The sequence below is a fragment of the Erythrolamprus reginae genome, chromosome 8, assembly GCF_031021105.1.
Source record: "Erythrolamprus reginae isolate rEryReg1 chromosome 8, rEryReg1.hap1, whole genome shotgun sequence".
Classification (NCBI taxonomy): Eukaryota; Metazoa; Chordata; class Lepidosauria; order Squamata; family Dipsadidae; genus Erythrolamprus; species Erythrolamprus reginae.
The window spans coordinates 12,502,078-12,522,757 of NC_091957.1; the positions used below are offsets into that span (position 1 = coordinate 12,502,078).

The window sequence follows — 20,680 nt, forward strand, 5'->3', positions numbered from 1 at the left end:
CTCCCCCCAGCCAAAAACGCAAAAGCGCCCCGCGGCAGAAGCCAAAAGAGGCTTGAGCCTCTCGGTCCTTCCCGCCCCTCTGTCCCATCCATCGTCCTGTGGCCGGCAGAACCTGCCTCCCGAGGCCTCTTGCCTGGTGGGAGGCGAAGCGCTGGAGGGAGGGGGTGGCGGCATGAGGGCCGGCAGCTGCTGACTCCACGGACCGGTGCAACATGCCCCACGGCCCGGTACTGGTCCGCGGCCCGGTGGTTGGGGACCCCTGATTTATTGGATTTGTATGCCGCCCCTCTCCGGAGACTCGGGGCGGCTAACAACAGTAATAAAACAATGTACAATAATAATCCAATAAATACTAAAAATGATTAAAAAACCCATTAATATAAAAAACCAAACATACATACAGACATACCACACATGAAATTGTAAAGGCCCAGGGGGAAAGAGCATCTCAGTTCCCCCATGCCTGGCGGCAGAGGTGGGTTTTAAGGAGATTACGAAAGGCAAGGAGGGCGGGGGCAATTCTAATCTCTGGGGGGAGTTGGTTCCAGAGGGCCGGGGCCGCCACAGAGAAGGCTCTTCCCCTGGTCCCGCCAAGCGGCATTGTTTAGTTGACGGGACCCGGAGAAGACCCACTCTGTGGGACCTAACCGGTCGCTGGGATTCGTGCAGCAGAAGGCGGTCCCTGAGATATCACCTATAAAGCCCTACATGGCTCAGAACCAGACTATCTTCAGGACCGACGTCTGCCACATACCTCCCAGAGACCAATAAGATCACACAGAGTCAGCCTTCTCCAGATCCCGTTAGCCAAACAATGTCGGCTGGCAGGCCCGCGGGGAAGGGCCTTCTCTGTGGGGGCTCCAGTTGTATGGAACCAACTGCCTCCAGAGATTCGCACTCTTCCCATTTTACCGGCCTTCCATAGAGCGGTAAAGACTTGGCTCTTCCAGCAGACGTGGAACTACTGAGTGAATGGAATCCTACATTCCTAGGAATATTTTATTTATTTATTTATTTTATTTATTCATTTGTCCAATACACAAATACATAGGAAGAAAAATAGACATGTAGTAATATATATAAGGGTAAAAGTGAACTTAGAGGAGAGGACATATGAAAGAAAGAGAATATATATGATAAGTGAGAGAAAGGAAAGACAATTGGACAGGGGACGAAAGGCACAGCAGTGCACTTATGTACACCCCTTACTGGCCTCTTAGGAACCTGGAGAGGTCAATCGTGGAGAGTCTAAGGGAGAAATGTTGGGGGTTAGGGGTTGACACAATTGAGTCCGGTAATGAGTTCCACGCTTCGATAACTCGATTGTTGAAATCATATTTTTTACAGTCAAGTTTGGAGCGGTTAATATTAAGTTTAAATCTGTTGTGTGCTCTTGTGTTGTTGTGGTTGAGAGCATCTATTTTGATGGGGTATTATTTATTATGTATTATTTTTTATTTATCGGCAGCCGCCCAGAGTCCTTTGGGAGTTGGGCGGCATATAAGAATTACTAATAAATAAATACATAATTTTCCTTCTATTGCTGAAGGAGATAGAAACTGTCCTTTCATAAAAATGAAGATCGCAGCCATAACATACAGGCCCAGAATGGTTCCGCCTAGTACTACTCTGGTTCCGCCTAGTTCTGCTCTGATCCACTGGCACCTCAAATTCCGAAGAGAAATGAAATGATAAAATCCTCCTGTTGCAGCCCAAAGTAGGAGTAACATCCCCCTTTTCCCCAAATAAATAATCTCAATTTGCTGTGAAATAGGATATAACGAAAATAAATGACATCCACTATTAACTGTTGCGTAATCCATTGGCTAGACCCATGATGGAGAACAGAGTTGGCCTTCTCCGGGTCCCGTCAACTAAACAATGTCGTTTGGCGGGACCCAGGGGAAGAGCCTTCTCTGTGGCGGCCCCGACCCTTTGGAATCAACTCCCCCCAGATATCAGAGTTGCCCCCACCCTCCTAGCCTTTCGTAAGCTCCTTAAAACCCACCTCTGTCGTCAGGCATGGGGGAATTGACATGTTCCTTCCCCCTAGGCTTATAAAATTTGTGTATGGTATGCTAGTGTGTATGATTGGTTTTTAACTTGTGGTGTTCTTAAAATTAATTTAATATTGGATTTGTCTTGTATTGCTGTTGCTGTGAGCCGCCCCGAGTCTGCGGAGAGGGGCGGCATACAAATCTGATTAAACTTAAACTTAAACTATTGCACATGTGTGTGCCACAGGTGATACGTGGAGCCATATCTGTGGGCACGCAAGGCGTTGCCCTATGACAGCTCCAGCGCGCATGTGCACAATGGCCAGCTGATTTTTCGGCCCAAAACAGCCCAACTGGAAGTTTCTTTCCAAACTTCCGATTGGGCCGTTGGGTCTGGGTTTTTTTTCCCCATCCACAGGCTCCGGATGCTTTCCTGAAGCCTGAAAAGCGAAAATGCCCTTCATTCCCCAGAAGGCTGAAAATCAGCATGGATTCCATTTTTCGCCATCCACAGGCTCCGGAGGCTTTAGTGAGCACTGTGCGCATGTGTGGGGATGGCAGCATATGGGGGTTTGTGTGCACGTGCCTGGGGGAAGGGCCTTACATTATGGGTGAGGCCACACACGCATACTTGCACCCTATTGGCACCCAAGCAACAAAGGTTTTGCCATCAGTGGCACAAGGACGCTTGCACAACATGGCAACATCCGGGTAGGTGGGCGGAGCCTCATGCTTCTGCCGCTACCGATTGTCCAAACCACTGGTGACCGCCGCTACCGGCACGTCGAACCGAGCCAAACTTATTTATTCTATTTTATTTATTTATTTTGTCCAATACACAATGAGAGTTTTAGTGGGTATATATTATTATTATTATTATTATTATTATTATTATTATTATTATTATTATTAATTAGATTTGTATGCCGCCCCTCTCCGAAGACTCGGGGCGGCTCACAACAGTAATAAAAACAATATAGCAGTGGAACAAATCTAATATTAAAAACATATAAAACCCTATCATTATTTAAAAAACCAAACAGCACATTCATACCAAACATAAAACAAAGTATAAAAAAGCCTGGGGGAAAGGTGTCTCAACTCCCCCATGCCTGGCGTTATAAATGAGTCTTGAGTAGTTTACGAAAGACAGGAAGGGTGGGGGCAGTTCTAATCTCCGGGGGGAGTTGGTTCAAGAGGGCCGGGCCCGCCACAGAGAAGGGTCTTTCCCTGGGGCCCGCCAAACGACATTGTTTAGTCAACGGGACCCAGAGAAGGCCAACTCTGTGGGACCTTATCAGTTGCTGGGATTCGTGCGGTAGCAGGCAGTTCCGGAGGTACTCTGGTCCAATGCCATGTAGGGTTTAGAGGTCATGACCAACACTTTGAATTGTGACCGGAAACTGATTGGCAGCCAATGTTGAAGAAACTTATATATATATACACACATAGTAAAATACATGATGAAGGTTATAGAGGAGATACTCGTAGTAAAATATATCTATGAAAGAATAGAAAAAAAGATATAGTAATAGAACATATCAATGAAAGAATAGAAGAAGAGATATAGGAATAGAAGAAAGGTTTAGGAGATATAGGAGAGCAATAGGACAGGGGACGGAAGGCACTCTAGTGCACTTGTACTCGTCCCTTACTGACCTCTTAGGAATCTGGATAGGTCAACCGTAGATAATCTAAGGGTAAAGCGTTGGGGGTTTGGGGATGACACTATGGAGTCCGGTAATGAGTTCCACACTTCGACAACTCGGTTACTGAAGTCATATTTTTTACAGTCAAGTTTGGAGCGGTTAATATTAAGTTTAAATCTGTTGTGTGCTCTTGTGTTGTTGTGGTTGAAGCTGAAGTAGTCGCCAACAGGCAGGACGTTGCAGCATATGATCTTGTGGGCAATACTTAGATCTTGTTTAAGGCGTCTTAGTTCTAGGCTTTCTGGGCCCAGGATTGAAAGTCTAGTCTCGTAGGGTATTCTGTTTCGAGTGGAGGAACGAAGGGCTCTTCTGGTGAAGTATCTTTGGACATTTTCAAGGGTGTTTAATGTCTGAGATGCGATATGGGTTCCAAACAGATGAGCTGTATTCGAGGATGGGTCCGGCAAAAGTTTTGGAAGCTCTGGTAAGTAGTGTGAGATTGCCAGAGCAGAAGCTACGTAGGATTAGGTTTGCAACTCTTGAAGCCTTCTTGGCTATGTTGTTGCAGTGGGCCTTGGCACTTAAATCTTTTGTTATTAGTATACCGAGGTCTTTAACCTAGTGGGGATTATTACTGGCAGCATTTCACTTCTGCTTCAACCCCCAATTACCACCGTGGTGTCTCCTTTTTCCTTTCCATTGCCTTTTACCAGGGAGAACATATGGTAGATTTCAGGGCCCCTTTCGGTGGCTGGCAGCGAGAAAGCTTCTGTTGAATGTTTTCACTCTCAACAGCTGTGTGTACAAAACACAAGCCTGGCTCGCCAGAAAGTGGCATTTTTGATGCTTGGCAGAGAGGAGGAGGAAGTTGGCAGAGTTAGACAAACTGCCAAGTGCGTTCTCTCTCCATGCCCTCGCGACACGGTTGGGGACTGGAAACTCATGCAGCTCCAACCTTCTGTGGTTGATGGCCCGCAAGGTCCCTTTCAACTCTAATAATAAATGAATGAATGAATGAATGAATGAATGAATAAATAAACCATGTGGCCAGGGGTGGGGGGTGGCTTAAAGGTCATGTGACTGGGGTGGGAGTGGCTTACCGACCAAGATAAGTTTTTAAATAAGTGCTTGGACTCTTTTTCAGTTGATTAAGTCCCATTATTTGAATAGCTGCAAAAAGATAGACGGCATGATTTGTTGAGGAGTACAGTCACATTTTAAGTTTGTTTTTTTTACTGAATTCACAAGGTTCAGTATGATAACAGATTAGGCAAGTAGCTCAATTTTCTTGAATTGCTCTAAAAGTTCAGTTCTAGGTAATGATTAAAATGATTAAAGCCGTTATGGGTAAAAACCATACTATTTAATCATTTCCTATTTTAAAAGTAATTAAGGATCATAGTAAGGTACTAGAGATGGGAGGATAATTTAAAAAAAACTATTTAAGTATTCAATAAATAGTGCATAAAGTTACTACCCTCACTGCATTCCATTCTCCCCGCCCAGCAGCCCATCACTGATACAAAGATACAACAATGTTTATATACATGATATTGGTAGTAACAATAGAGAAACATTAGGAGGCCGTTTCACCAGGTTCGCCTGGTGTACCAGTTGCAGCCCTACTTGGACAGGGAGTCACTGCTCACAGTCACTCATGCCCTCATCACCTCGAGGCTCGACTACTGTAACGCTCTCTACATGGGGCTACCTTTGAAAATGTTCGGCAACTTCAGATCGTTCAGAATGCAGCTGCGAGAGCAATCATGGGCTTTCCCAAATATGTCCATGTTATACCAACACTCCGCAGTCTGCATTGGTTGCCGATCAGTTTCCGGTCACAATTCAAAGTGTTGGTTATGACCTATAAAGCCCTTCATGGCACCGGACCAGATTATCTCAGGGACCGCCTTTTGCTGCACGAATCCCAGCGACCAGTTAGGTCCCACAGAGTAGGTCTTCTCCGGGTCCCATCAACTAAACAATGTCACTTGGCGGGACCCAGGGGAAGAGCCTTTTCTGTGGTGGCCCCAGCCCTCTGGAACCAACTCCCCCCAGAGATTAGAATTGCTCCCACCCTCCTTGCCTTTCGTAAGCTGCTTAAAACCCACCTCTGCTGCCAGACATGGGGGAATTGAGATGCTCTTTCCCCCTAGGCCTTTACAATTTTATGCATAGTATGTCTGTATGTATGTTTGGTTTTTATAATAATGGGTTTTTAACTGTTTTTAGTATTGGATTATTATTATATGCTGTTTTATTATTGCTGTTAGCCGCCCCGAGTCTCCGGAGAGGGGCAGCATACAAATCCAATAAATGAATGAATGAATGAATAAACAAACAAACAAACAAACAAACAAATAAATAATTTGAATAGCCATAAAAAGGACAAATGATAGACGGCATGATTTGTTGAGGAGTACAGTCACATTTTAAGGTGGGTTTTTTTACTGAATTCACAAGGTTCAGTATGCTAACAGATTAGGCAAGTAACTCAATTTTCTTGAACTGCTATAAAAGTTCAGCTCTAGGTAATGATTATAATGATTAAAGCGCTTATGGGTAAAACCCATACTATTTAATCATTTCCTATTTTAAAAGTAATTAAGGATCATACTAAGGTACTAGAGATGGGAGGACAATTAAAAAAAACTATTTAAGTATTCAATAAACAGTGCATAAAGTTACTATCCCCACTGCATTCCATTCTCCCTGCCCAGCAGCCCACCACTGATACAAAGATACAACAATGTTTATATATATGATATTGGTAGTAACAATAGAGAAACATTAGGAGGCCGTTTAACCTCAACCACAACAACACAAGAGCACACAACAGATTTAAACTTAATATTAACCGCTCCAAAATTGACTGTAAAAAATATGACTTCAGTAACCGAGTTGTCGAAGCGTGGAACTCATTACCGGACTCCATAGTGTCAACCCCAAACCCCCAACACTTTACCCTTAGATTATCTACGGTTGACCTATCCAGATTCCTAAGAGGTCAGTAAGGGGCGAGTACAAGTGCACTAGAGTGCCTTCTGTCCCCTGTCCTATTGCTCTCCTATATCTCCTATACCTTTCTTCTAATCCTATATCTCTTCTTCTATCCTTTCATTGATATGTTCTATTACTATATCTTCTTCTTTTCTATTATTTCTTAGATATATTTTACTATGAGTATCTCCTCTATAACCTTCATCATGTATTTTACTGTGTGTGTGTGTGTGTGTGTATATATAATATTATATATATATATATATATATATATATATATATATATATATATATATATATACACACATACATACATACATACATACATACATACATACATACATACATACATACACACCCACTAAAACCCTCATTGTGTATTGGACAGAATAAATAAATAACATAAATAGAGAAACATTAGGAGGCCATTTGACCAGGTTCGCCTGATGCACCAGTTGCAGCCCTAGTTGAACAGGGAGTCACTGCTCACAGTCACTCATGCCTTCATCACCTCGAGGTTCAACAACTGCAACACTCTCTATGTGGGGCTACCTTTGAAAAGTACAGTATTCAGAAACTTCAGATTGTGCAGAATGCTGCCGCGAGAGCAATCATGGGCTTTCCTAGATATGCCCATGTCTCGTCAACACTCCGTGGCCTGCACTGGCTGCCGATCAGTTTCTGATCACAATTCAAAGTGTTGGTCATGACCTATTAAGCCCTACATGGCATCAGACCAGAATATCTTCGGGATCGCCTTCTGCCGCATGAATCCCAGCGGCCGATTAGGTCCCACAGAGTTGGCCTTCTCTCGGTCCTGTTGACTAAACAATGCCGTCTGGCAGGACCCAGGGGAAGAGCCTTCTCTATGGCGGCTCCGGCCTTGTGGAATCAACTCCCCACAGAGATTAGGGCTGCCCCCACCCTCCTTGCCTTTCGAAAGCTCCTTAAAATCCACTTATGTCACCAGGCATGGGGAAACTAATATGCCCTTAGCTACTATGATTTTTTATGTATGGTTTGTTAGGTTGTGTGTTTGTTTTTTTATAATAAGGGTTTTAAATTGTTATTTTAACATTAGGTTAGATACAGGTCCATTGAGGACCTGTATACTGCACGAGTCAAAAAGAAGGCTGTGTAAATATTTACAGAAACTTCACATCCTGGACACAAACTGTTTCAGCGCCTACCCTCAAAACGTCGCTACAGAGCCCTGAGCACCAAGACAACTAGACCACAAAAACAGTTTTTTCCCCAAATGCCATAACTCTACTAAACAAATAATTCCCTCAACACTGTCAAACTATTTACTAAGTCTGCACTACTATTACTACTAGTTTTTTCTCATCATTCCTATCATCCTTTTCCTCCCACTTAGGACTGTATGACTAACCTGTTGGTTGTATCCTAAGGTTTTTATTAATATTGATTGTTTCTTCATTGCTTATTTGACCCTATTGCAATCATTAAGTGTTGGACCTCATGATTCTTGACAAATGTCTCTTTTCCTTTTATGTACACAGAGAGCATGTGCACCAAAACAAATATCTTGTGTGTCCAGTCACACTTGGCCAATAAAATTCTATTCTATTCTATTCTATTCTATTCTATTCTATTCTATTCTGTATTGTTGTTGTGAGCTGCTCCGAGTCCTCGGAGAAGGGTGGCATACAAATCTAATAACAAATAAACAAATAAATTAATGGATAGATAGATAGATAGATAGATAGATAGATAGATAGATAGATAGATAGATAGATAGATAACACGAGGACAGGGACGCCGTGCACTTTCTAAGCGGCAGGAAAGCCTAGAGATCTTGGGCAGGGCGAGTTTTCAGTCCTCATGAAGGAGGCGCCGCTTGGGGAGAGGGAAGGGCAGGGAAGGAAGGACGGCCAGGAGGACCCCTCCCCACCCTCCAGCTGATCTGGCCGGCCTCTCCTCCGAGGGGGAGGCGGGGTAGGGGAGGGTCTCTGACGTCACGGTCGAGGGCGGTGGAAGTGGGGGGGGGGAGGACCAGGCAGACTAGCCTTCTCCCGGGCAGCGCTGGCCGGGCGGATGGACGAGCGGGAGGAGCCCCCTTGGCGGGCATCGGCCGGGCGCCTGCAATCCAGGTGAGGCGCAGGAGGGAATTTGGTGGTGGGTGGGCTTGGACCGCTGGCATCGCCTTCCCTGGGCAGGGAGGCGTCCGGAGGGAGGGAGGGGATCCCTCGAGGGCAGAGGCGGTGGGGGGGGAGGAGAGGAGAGTTGCCTGGGTTTGCCTGGGTTTCCTTCCTCCCGGTTGAAGGGCTCGTGTGAACGCGAAGAAGGAGGGAGGTTAAGGCGGCATGAGCGCTTCTTCTCCGTTTTGGGGAGGGGGCCCCGGCTTCTCTTCCACGCCACCCTTGCAGAATCGAGCAGGGCGAGCCAAGCTCCATTAACCATCATTGGTCACGTAGGTGAGTGGTCTCCCTTAACTTGGATTGCCAATAGAAGAGGGGTGGAATGGAATGGAATGGACTAGAATAGAATAAACTAGACTAGAATAGAATAGAATAGAATACATATACATACTTACACACACGCATACAGTATGTATACATTATACATACATGGAATAGAATGGAATAGAATAGAAAAGAATAGAATAGGCAATGGAATAGAATATAAGATAAATCAGAATGGAATGGAATAGAATAGAATATATATACGTACTTACACACATACAGTATGTATACATTATACATACATGGAATAGAATAGAATAAGAGATGGAATAGAATATAAGATAAATCAGAATAGAATGGAATAGAATGGAATAGAATAGAATAGAATAAGGGATGGAATACAATATAAGATAAATCAGAATAGAATAGAATAAGGGATGGAATACAATATAAGATAAATCAGAATAGAATAGAATAAGGGATGGAATACAATATAAGATAAATCAGAATAGAATAGAATAAGGGATGGAATACAATATAAGATAAATCAGAATAGAATAGAATAGAATAAGGGATGGAATACAATATAAGATAAATCAGAATAGAATAGAATAAGGGATGGAATACAATATAAGATAAATCAGAATAGAATAGAATAGAATAGAATAAGGGATGGAATAGAATATAAGATAAATCAGAATAGAATAGAATAAGGGATGGAATAGAATACTGTATAAGATAAATCAGAATAGAATAGAATAAGGGATGGAATAGAATATAAGATAAATCAGAATAGAATAGAATAGAATAAGGGATGGAATAGAATATAAGATAAATCAGAATAGAATAGAATAGAATAGAATAGGAGAAAGGAATGGGAATGGAACAGAATAGAACAGGATTCTTTATTGGTGTGATTGGACACACAAGGAATTTGTCTTGGTGCATATGCTCTCGGTGTAGATAAAAGAAAATATAATGATAGTCTGGGTACAAATAAGCCATAAAATCATATTACGAACCAGTCAGTATACTGTAGTTTGTAATGATACAAGGAACAAAGTTACAGTCCTATAGTCATTTGTGGGAGGAGATGGGTGATGGGAAGGATGAGAAGATTAATAGTAATGCAGCCTTATTGAATTGTTTGACAGTGGTGAGGGAATTATTTCTATGGCAGAATGATGGTGTTCGGGGGGGAAACCCAGGCAACTGTCCTTGTGTCTAGTTGTTCTGATGTGCAAGTGCTCTATGGTGATGTTTTGAGGGTAGGAGTTAAAACAATTTATGTTTAGGATGTGAGGGGTCTGTAGATCAGTGTTTCCCAACCTTGGCAACTTGAAGATATTTGGACTTCAACTCCCAGAATTCCCCAGCCAGCATTTGCTGGCTAGGGAATTCTGGGAGTTGAAGTCCAAATATCTTCAAGTTGCCAAGGTTGGGAAACACTGCTGTAGATATTTTAGGATTGACTTGGGGTTTGTTTTTGTTTTTACTGCTGTCACACACTGTTGTGTTGCAGCAACCAAACACTCTTTCTGTTTTTCTGAAAATTGTTTCTCTCTAAAGCCAAGACACTGTGGGGAGAACCCTTTTAAAAGAGGCTTTTTCCATCCATCCATCCCAAAAGGAACCCCCAAGCAGGGGTCTCATCCTTACTTGGTCACAAAAGATCTTGAAAACATTGAGATTTAAAAAAAAATATTTTTATGTCTAATATTTCCATCTTCCACTAAACAGTGTGTCATCTGGGTACATGTATCTTCGTGCAAACATAATCAAAATTTACAGCAGTATTATTTACATTAATATTACTTCTGTAATTTTACAATACTAATATTGAACATTATAAACACATTCCCTTCTCCTTCTTGACATATCTTCTAAATAGGAATATAATCCTAATGGTCATAAAAAAAAATCATAGTGTTTACCTCTCTCTCTTAACATATTTTCTATATTTCGCTGATTTTCTTTTGTTTCTCTATCTTTAACTTCCATTTTTATTTATTTATTTATTGGATTTGTATGCCGCCCTCTCTGAAGACTCGGGGCAGCTAACAGCAATAACAAGACAGCATACAATAATAATCCAATACTAAAACAATTAAAAACCCATTATTATAAAAACCAAGCATACATACTAACCATCGATAAAATAGTTCCCATGTCATGTAATATTTGGTTTGTTCTTTCTCCTTAATTGCAAGTGTTGATCTATTCATTTTTGCACATTCTAGTGATTTGTAATATAATAAGATTTTAAAACTTCTTTATCCCATGTAACACATTGCATTAAGCCAGAATATGACTGGTTGTTACAGGTGGCTCAAACCTGTAGACCAGGCCAATTGTAGTTTATTCATCAAACCATGATTAGTAATTAATTGAATTGCAGGATATAATATGCAACCAACAATTGAACCCAAAATTTATCAGGTGTAAGATATTTAAGTGGCTTTGTCTCATGTTATGACTTAGTTGTTAAGCGAATCATTGTAACTCAGTAATTACCATATTTATTAAACTATAAGATGCACCAAGATTTCAAAGAGGTAAGTAAGAAAAAAAAAGCTTTTGCTCTCCCCAGCCCTTAGGAGCCTTCTGCAAACCTTCCAAACCCTTTGTGCACCCCATTTTTCAAAAAAGCCAGACCCATTTTTACCAGTATTTTGCAAAAATGGGGTGCACATAGATTTGGGAGGCCTGCAGAGTGCTCCCGGGGACTGGGGGAAGGCAAAATGCCCTGGTTTCCCCCCCCTTTGTTTGCAAAATCAGGGGTATTTTTGCCTTATCCCAGCCCCCAGGAGCACTCTGCAGGCCTCCCAAATCTATGTGCACCCGATTTTTGCGAAAAGCTTGGGTAGGGCTTCGAGAGGCCAAAAATGGCTGTATTTGGTGCATAAGACACCCCAACATTTTCACCTTCTTTTAGGGGAGGAAAAAGGTGCATCTTATACTCCAAAAAATATGGTAAGTGAATCTGTGAAAGCTCTGCTTTTATTTATTTATTTATTTATTTGTTCATTCATTCATTCATTCATTTATTTGATTTTTTTATGCCGCCCTTCTCTTTAGACTCAGGGCGGCTTACAACATGTTAGCAATAGCACTTTTTAACAGAGTTAGGCTATTGCCCCCACAATCCGGGTCCTCATTTTGCTTGTCAGAAGGTTGCAAAAGTTGATTATATACCACCCTGTGACACCACAACCATTGAATTGATTGTATTGGTTGATTGATTTATATATTGGGTTTCTACCTGTAATTTTTAACGCATTAGATTTGTTTTGTACGCTTTGTTTTACACCGCCCTGAGTTTTCGGAGAAAGGTGGCATACAAATCTAATAAATAATAATAATGATGATGATGATGATTATTATTATTATTATTATTATTATGATTATTATTATTATTATTATTATGTCAATACAACTCAGCAAACGAGATCACTATGCTGGATTTTGTATTTCATCTGCAGTCCTAGGTGCTTGGGAAGCGCCCGACTGGTGATGAAATAAGAAATCCAGCATAGTGATCTCGTTTGCTGAGTTGTATTGACATAATAATAATAATAATAATAATAATAATAATAATAATCATGATCATGATCATGATCATGATCATGATCATGATCATCATCATGATCATCATCATCATGATCATGATCATCATCATGATCATCATCATCATCATCATCATCATCATCAATATGAGCTGGTTGCCAAGCATCTGAATTTTGGGCACACGATTCTGCTTCTGTGCACACATGTGAGATTTCAGCGCATGTGAGATTTCAGCGCATGTGAGATTTCAGCGATTTTTTTTACTTTCACGCATGCGCAGAAGCAAAAAATTGCCTAAATCTCTCTCTCCCGCACATCTCTTTGCAAGATTTCAACACATTTTTGCTTCCTGCACAAGCTGTGTGCGCAGTGCACCAGTAGCAATGGTAGCAGCAATCCACCCCTGCTCACACAACCTCTCCGGGGTTGCGAAAGGGAAGGTTTTGCAGCAAGAAACTTGTGGCCTGCGCTGATCCTTACAAGCCTTGCTTTTCCAAACCTCTCAAATAATGTTATTCCCAACAGCCCAGGGCCAGCGGGAGGGAAATGTGAACTGTAATTTAGCACTTGTCCTGAGCCAGGGTTTTAAAATATCGTCAGTTCCCCCACCAAAAGGGAAAAAAATAATATATCCGAAGACCCAAAAAGGCTTAGAAAACAGATTTTTGTCTCATTTCTAACCACACTGAAATGACCAAGAGTTGTCCTTGGCTCCCAACTGGAATGTTGTCTATTTTTGATTTCTGGAGCAACTGACCATCAAAAGCGGTTGCCCAAATTTTTACTTTTTAATTTTTTTTATTTTTTTATTAATTTTGTCCAATACACAATACATATTGAAGAGAATAGACATATAGTATTATATATATAAAGAAAAGGATAGAAGAAAAGATATAAAAATAGAGGAGAAGATATATGAAAGGAAGAAAAGATATATGAGATATGAGATAAGGAGAGACAATTGGACAGGGGGCGAAAGGCGCACTGGTGCACTTATGTACGCCCCTTACTGACCTCTTAGGAACCTGAGCATGCAACAGATTCAAACTTAATACGAACCGCTCCAAACTTGACTGTAAAAAATATGATTTCAACAATCGAGTTATCGAAGCGTGGAACTCATTACTGGACTCAATTGTGTCAACCCCTAACCCCCAACATTTGTCCCTTAGACTCTCCACGAGTGACCTCTCCAGGTTCCTAAGAGGCCAGTAAGGGGCGTACATAAGTGCACTGGTGTGCCTTTCGTTCCCTGTCCAATTGTCTTTCCTTTCTTTCACCTGTCTTCCTTTCATATATCCTCTCCTCTAAGTTCACTTTTACCCTTATATATATTACCACATGTCTACTTTTCTTCCTATGTATTTGTGTATTGGACAAATGAATTTTAAAAAAAGCAGCAATGAAAACAAGCCTGCAAAAACTTAGGGCTGGGGAAAAAAACCTTTGGAGAGAGTAGCAATGAAAAAAAAGCCTGCAAGCTTTGTTAGGGTTGGGGGGAAAACTTAGAAAAAACTACATTCAGGGTATAAGACGCCCCCAAATTTTCAGTCTCTTTTGGGGTGAAGAGATGTGTTTTATAAAATACGGAAAATGTGGAAAATACAGTATTGTTGTGCCCAGAGAGATAATATATTCTCTTCCAAAGAGAACTTGTGATGACACATACAAATTTGCAGGATGTTTGCTGTCCACAGTGGCATATTTTTAAAAAGAGGAAAATATTCATTTGGTCTCAAAAGCGGGAGAGCAGGAGGCTCCCCGGTCGTCCTTCCTGGGGCAAACCTTAGCTCAGCGCCAGAGAGGAGTGTTTTGGCAATGCCACGGGGTGCCACGTCCAGCCACATGAAACGTGGCTGGTTCTCCCAGCATGTTTCTTCTTTGCTTGTTTTTCTTGGATTCGCCGGTGCTTCTCTGGCGGTTGGTCCTCAGCGGAGCCTGTAATCAACCGACAAGAGCCCACGGGCTGTGCCAAATCGTCCTGGGCTCCTAACGTTGGCCTCAACTGCCTTAAGTAAATACAGCAGCTTGTTTTTCCACATGTTTGCTGAGGTTTGTTTCCAGAAGTGGCTGTTTTCCCTTTGGAAACCTCCAGCTTTGTTGCTCCGCGAAGGTCGTCGTGTTTCTCCTTGAATTGCTCCAAGAATGCAGGGGGAAAGAGAGGCGTGTTTTTCGAAAGACTTAATTGTCATAAATGGGATCAACTTTATGGAGAGCCTGTTGCAAAAAAGCGTCTCCCCTCTTCAAGGCTGACCATGGAGCTCCCTGAGCTAAGTACTCGTTCAGGAGAGCCACTGTTAAATTTATACCAGTACAGTGATCCCTCGAGTTTCGCGATCTCGATCTTCGCGAAACGCTATATCGCGATTTTTAAAAAAATATTAATTAAAAAAAACACCACTTCCGCATTTGGCTTCAGGACTCAGCTGGGAAGCGGCGCGGCTGTTTTAAAAGGTCACAGCCGGCCTGGGGGGCTTCCCAGCACCCCCCCGAACCCCCAACCTGGGTCTTCCCGGCCGCCCACGCAAAGGGGAAACCCCGGCTCCTCGCTGATGCCCGCCGCTCGCCCGCCCGCCAGCAAGACGGGGAAGACCCAGGGAAGGTTCCTTCGGCCGCCCAGCAGCTGATCTGCTCGGTAGCGCAGCAGCAGCGAGGAGCCGAATCGGGGTTTCCCCTTTGCGTGGGTGGCGGGAAACACAAACTCCACCATCTACGCATGCGCGGCCATAGAAAAAAAAGGGCGCGCATGCGCAGATGGTGTTTTTACTTCCGCAACCCTACATCGTGAAAAATCGATTATCGCGAGGGGTCTTGTAACGGAACCCTCGCGATAATCGAGGGATCACTGTATTCTTATTTTCTTTTTGTTTTTTAAAATTAATAAACATTTTGAAATCAGTGCATTGTCAGAGTGTATCATTTACAAACGAAAAACAAAGAACAAATAGAAATATTGACACATATATCGCTAACAATATCGGAATAGTTTTGGCTAAATTTCTCTTTATATTCTTTTATATTTATATTCTCTTATTTATAATTCTGTTAATTATCAGCGTATTTATAATTATAAACCATCTTTATATTTGATTAATACATAGCAATAATCCTTCGTCATCTAATTTCTACCTCTTATCTCCAACTACTCATAAAATCTATTCCATATCTGTGTGTTCTTTGTCTTTTATTTTTAAAGTCAATCAGTCCATCTCTGCACAGTCTAAAATTATTCTGAATTACATTCTCATATGGTTCTCATTTTTCCAATATTGTGCAAATGCAATTCTTGCTGCTGTCAATACATGCAAAATGAAATACTGTATGTGTACCCCTTTATCATAACCCTCCTGGCATTATACCCAACAAAAATATTTCTGATCTCAAGATCTCCAAGCAGCTTTTTTCATGCTCACCTTCCAAATGAATTCGCCTCCCATAATCCTCAACCACAGCTAGGCAGGTGGTAAAGGCAGAGGTTTGTTCCCTAAGAAAAATTTAGAGAATTGTGGGTTAAGTAGTTACAACCAGATATAAGTAGCAATGGTCCTGGAATAAAGTATTTCTGGTCCAGTGAGGTTTGGGGCATGATAACTTCACTCAGAATTTGGAAATGTTTTGCAACTCTACCCAAAGTACGAAATGTCGGAAAGTGGCTGGATTCGAAGGGTGTGCCATGTTTGTTGGTTTGTGCTAAGGACCAACATGATGGCTTCCAAACCAGAATCAGGGGTTTAGGGTTATATTTAAGGCCAATTGTGGCAGATTTGGCTCCTGGTGGCCAAAACAAATAATATGTTGTGCATTTTAAAAAATGTATTTATATCTTGCCTTCATTATTTTTGCATATAATTCAAGGCGGCAAGCATACCTAATACGCCTCCCTCCTTCTTTTTGTCCCACAACCCTGTGAAGTGGGCTGGACTGAGAAAAAGTGACTGGCTCATGGCCACCCAGTTGACTTTCATGGTTAAATCTGAGACTAACATGCATGGAAGCAAAAAAAATCGCTGAAATATCTCGCACATGTGCGTCCCTTCATGAGGTTTTGCTTCTGTGCATGCGAACAAAGCAAAATTTGCTGGGACACGTGTGCACACATGCAAAAGAACCGAAGCTGAGCACACAGTGCACCATGCGCTACCGGTGTGCCCTCCATCCAGTAATGGGCAGCCAAAATTTTTACTATGGGTGTGGCTTATTTTGGGGGTGTGGCCTAGTGTACATGTGACTGGGTAGGAGTGGCTTGCCGGCCATGTGACCAGGTGGGAGTGGCTTCAACGATTATCATTGTTCAAGTGAACTGTTAAGTTCTCGACGTACAACCTTACCAGTGTCGCTTGCTGGGGTGACAATTTGCTTTGTGTTTGCCCCGCTTTCCTTCCTGGATCGCCCCCCTGTCTCAGGCTGGGTAGCTAGGCGAACCGGTGCTGCCAGAAGCATAAATGCTGCCAGCGCCGCTTCCACCCACGCCTTCTGCTTGCACCTCAGGCGGGAGGTGGCCGCGTGAGGCTGGAGGGAAGCCAGGCAGGAGAGAGGGAAGCTCGTCCGAGGCCAGGAAGGAGGAAAGAGGAAAAAAGCAAGGAGCGCAGACGCAGTAGCAGCAGCAGGGGAAAAAAAGAGAGCTGAGCCGAGACCAGTAATCCAGGAAGTGACAGCCGCCAATCAGCTGGAACTGAGCACGTATCCTCATTTCCGCCGGTGGAACTTTGTTCCACCCCATCCTGCCTGTTGCCCACCTCGGCCTCCACCGTACCGGTAGCAACCCAATACTGCTTCCAACTATTCCAGATTCTCTGATTCTCAAAAATTTGAATTTCCTCCTTAGTTAAATTTCCTGGCGAGCGTCCACCAGGTTTGATGGCTCTTAAATGCAGATCCACTTGCAGGATTTGGCGGCTGCTAAAAAACAAATAAATCAATAAATGCACAAAGAGTCTTTTATCTTGACTGATACTGAATCTGAGTTAGTTTTAAGTGGCTGTCATTCTGATCAATTGGTCCCACCTACCTATTTGTCCTGAGTCCACCTACGTGTTATGTGGTCCAACCTCTAAGCTGTTTTCAGGCCGAATCAATATTCTACTGAGATTTATTTTTTTTAAAAAAGAAATCAATGTTGGCAAATATTTTGTCACGCTGTTTATTTATTTATTTATTTATTTATTTATTAGTTGGACTTGTATGCCGCCCCTCTCCGAAGACTCGGGGCGGCTCACAACAAGTAAAAACAGTCACAACAATCCAATTAATTAAAATATTTAACGATTTAAGAAAAACCCCATGTTGTAGCAAACACACACACAAGCATACCATGTATAAATTAACATGCCCAGGGGAGATGTTTAGTTTCCCCATGCCTGACGGCAAAGGTGAGTCTTAAGGAGTTTTCGGAAGGCAGGAAGAGTAGGGGCAGTTCTAATCTCCAGGGGGAGTTGGTTCCAGAGAGCCGGCGCCACCACAGAGAAGGCTCTTCCCTGGGACCCGCCAACCGGCACTGTTTAGTTGACGGGACCCGAAGAAGGCCCACTCTGTGGGACCTAATCGGTCGCTGGGATTCGTGTGGCAGGAGGCGGTCTCGGAGATATTCTGGTCCGATGCCATGAAGGGCTTTAAAGGTCATAACCAACACTTTGAATTGTGACCGGAAATTGATCGGCAGCCAATGCAGACTGCGGAGTGATGGTGAAACATGGGCGTACCTAGGTAAGCCCATGACTGCTCTCGCAGCTGCATTCTGCACGATCTGAAGTTTCCGAACACTTTTCAAAGGTAGCCCCATGTAGAGAGCATTACAGTAGTCGAACCTCGAGGTGATGAGGGCATGAGTGACTGTGAGCAATGAGTCCCGGTCCAGATAGGGCCGCAACTGGTGCACCAGGCGAACCTGGGCAAACGCCCCCCTCGCCACAGCTGAGAGATGGTTTTCTAATGTGAGCTGTGGATCGAGGAGGACGCCCAAGTTGCGGACCCTCTCTGAGGGGGTCAATAATTCCCCCCCCAGGGTAATGGACGGACAGATGGAATTGTCCTTGGGAGGCAAAAACCCACAGCCACTCCGTCTTAATAGCTTAATAATAGCTGTTGCTTAATAGCATGTTTCCCTTACTTTATTTAATCTTAATCTTCCTTCTTCTGCAGTATTTATTGAAAATCAGTACAGCTTCTGTCTGAGAACAAGGCTGAATTTATTAACAGCAAAGAAGAAACTGAAAAGGCTTTTAATGGGATCGTTTTGCACAGTTGAAGGGCCGTGTTTGTCGATACTGTTTGACCACATGTTGTAGGAGTTCATTAAATGTTTAGGAATAACAGAATAACTCACCCACTCCTAGCCTTGAAAGCGGTAGTGGACTGCTACCGATACGGTGAAGAACGGCGCACTGGTAGCAATTGCTGCGCTGTGCATCTAGCTTTGGTTCTCTTGCACGTGTGCACCCCTGTGTGTTTTTTGCTTCTCCTCCTGTTAAAATATTCAGCATGCACAGAAACAAACAAGTTGCCCAAATCTTGCATGTGTTTTCCCTCGCAAGATTTTATTTATTTATTTATTTATTTATTTATTGGATTTATATGCCGACCTTCTCCGTAGACTCGGGGCGGCTAACAACAATAATAAAAACTGCATGTAAATCCAATACTACAACAACTAAAAACCCCTTATTTTAAAACCAATCGTACCTACAAACAAACATACCATGCATAAATTGTAAAGGCCTAGGGGGAAAGAGTATCTCAGTTCCCCCATACCTGACGGCAGAGGTGGGTTTTAAGGAGCTTACAAAAGGCGAGGAGGGTGGGGGCAATTCTAATCTCTGGGGGGAGTTGGTTCCAGAGGGCTGGGGCCGCCACAGAGAAGGCTCTTCCCCTGGATCCCGCCAACTGACATTGTTTAGTTGACGGGACCCGGAAGCAAAAATACTCTGGGACACGCATGCACACACGCAGGAGACCCAAAGCTGCACTGAAAGATGTTTATTTATTTATTTGATTTTTATGCCGCCCTTCTCCTTAGACTCTGGGCGGGTTACAACATGTTAGCAATAGCATTTTTTAAACAGAGCCAGCACATTGCCCCCAAAAATCCAGGTCCTCATTTGACCCACCTCGGAAGGATGGAAGGCTGAGTCAATCTTGATCCGGTGATGAGATTTGAACCGCTGACCTACAGATCTACAGTCAGCTTCAGTGGCCTGCAGTACAGCACTCTACCTGCTGCGCCGTCCCGGCTCATATGTTGAAAGAAAATGCATAAGCCACGCCCACAGTGGGGTAGTAAAAATTTTGGTAGCCCTTCACTGCTTGTAGGTCTGTTGTTAGCCCCCCTTCCCCTTCCCAGTTGCTCATAAGCCTAGACAGCTTCTCAGGCACAAGTGAAGAATTTATAGAAAGTGGCGTTTTGACCAAAATTGTTTGTTTGTTTCCATTAGGAGAATGGAGGCCTCGTGCTTGGAATTAGCTCTGGAAGGAGAGCGGGCATGCAAGGCAGGGGATTTCCCCTCCGGAACCGCCCTCTTCGAACATGCAGTTAAGGTGGGGACGGAGGATCTCAAGACCCTCAGCGCCATTTACAGCCAACTGGGCAACGCTTACTTCTATCTGAAGGACTATGCCAAAGCTTTGGAGTACCATAAACACGATCTCATGCTGGCCAGGTAAGCAGGGGTGATATCTTACCTTCCCTACCAGGTCACAAATAGAAATGTGCTTGCTTGCTTGCTCGCAAACGACCCATCACACTATGTCAGGCCAAAGCCAGCGTTTGATTTGGAGACTTCTGGCCTGCCACATATTATGCATTAGACCAGTGTTTCCCAACCTTGGCAACTTGAATATATTTGGACTTCAACTCCCAGAATTCCCCAGCCAGCGAATGCTGGCGGGGGAATTCTGGGAGTTAAAGTCCAGATATCTTCAAGTTGCCAAGGTTGGGAAACACTGCATTAGACTGTAATAGTGCTGTGGGGATTTGGAAGGGGTTGCTGCATGGGGGAGTGTAGAAGTGTAGCCATAACAAATTCCTTCTGGATTCTCAAGGTCATCC

At 43.1% G+C, this 20,680-nt stretch overlaps 1 protein-coding gene across 1 annotated transcript in view; it reads left to right on the plus strand.

Annotated features, from left to right (window-relative positions):
* Nucleotides 1–8,693: 8,693 nt before the first annotated feature.
* GPSM1 (G protein signaling modulator 1) overlaps nt 8,694–20,680 on the plus strand; it is an 82,781-nt gene continuing 70,794 nt past the window's right edge. The window contains exons 1-2 of the mRNA XM_070758881.1: nt 8,694–8,760; nt 20,067–20,291. Coding sequence (XP_070614982.1) covers nt 8,705–8,760; nt 20,067–20,291 — 281 coding nt within the window. The 5' untranslated portion in view covers nt 8,694–8,704. The remainder of the gene's footprint in view (nt 8,761–20,066; nt 20,292–20,680) is intronic.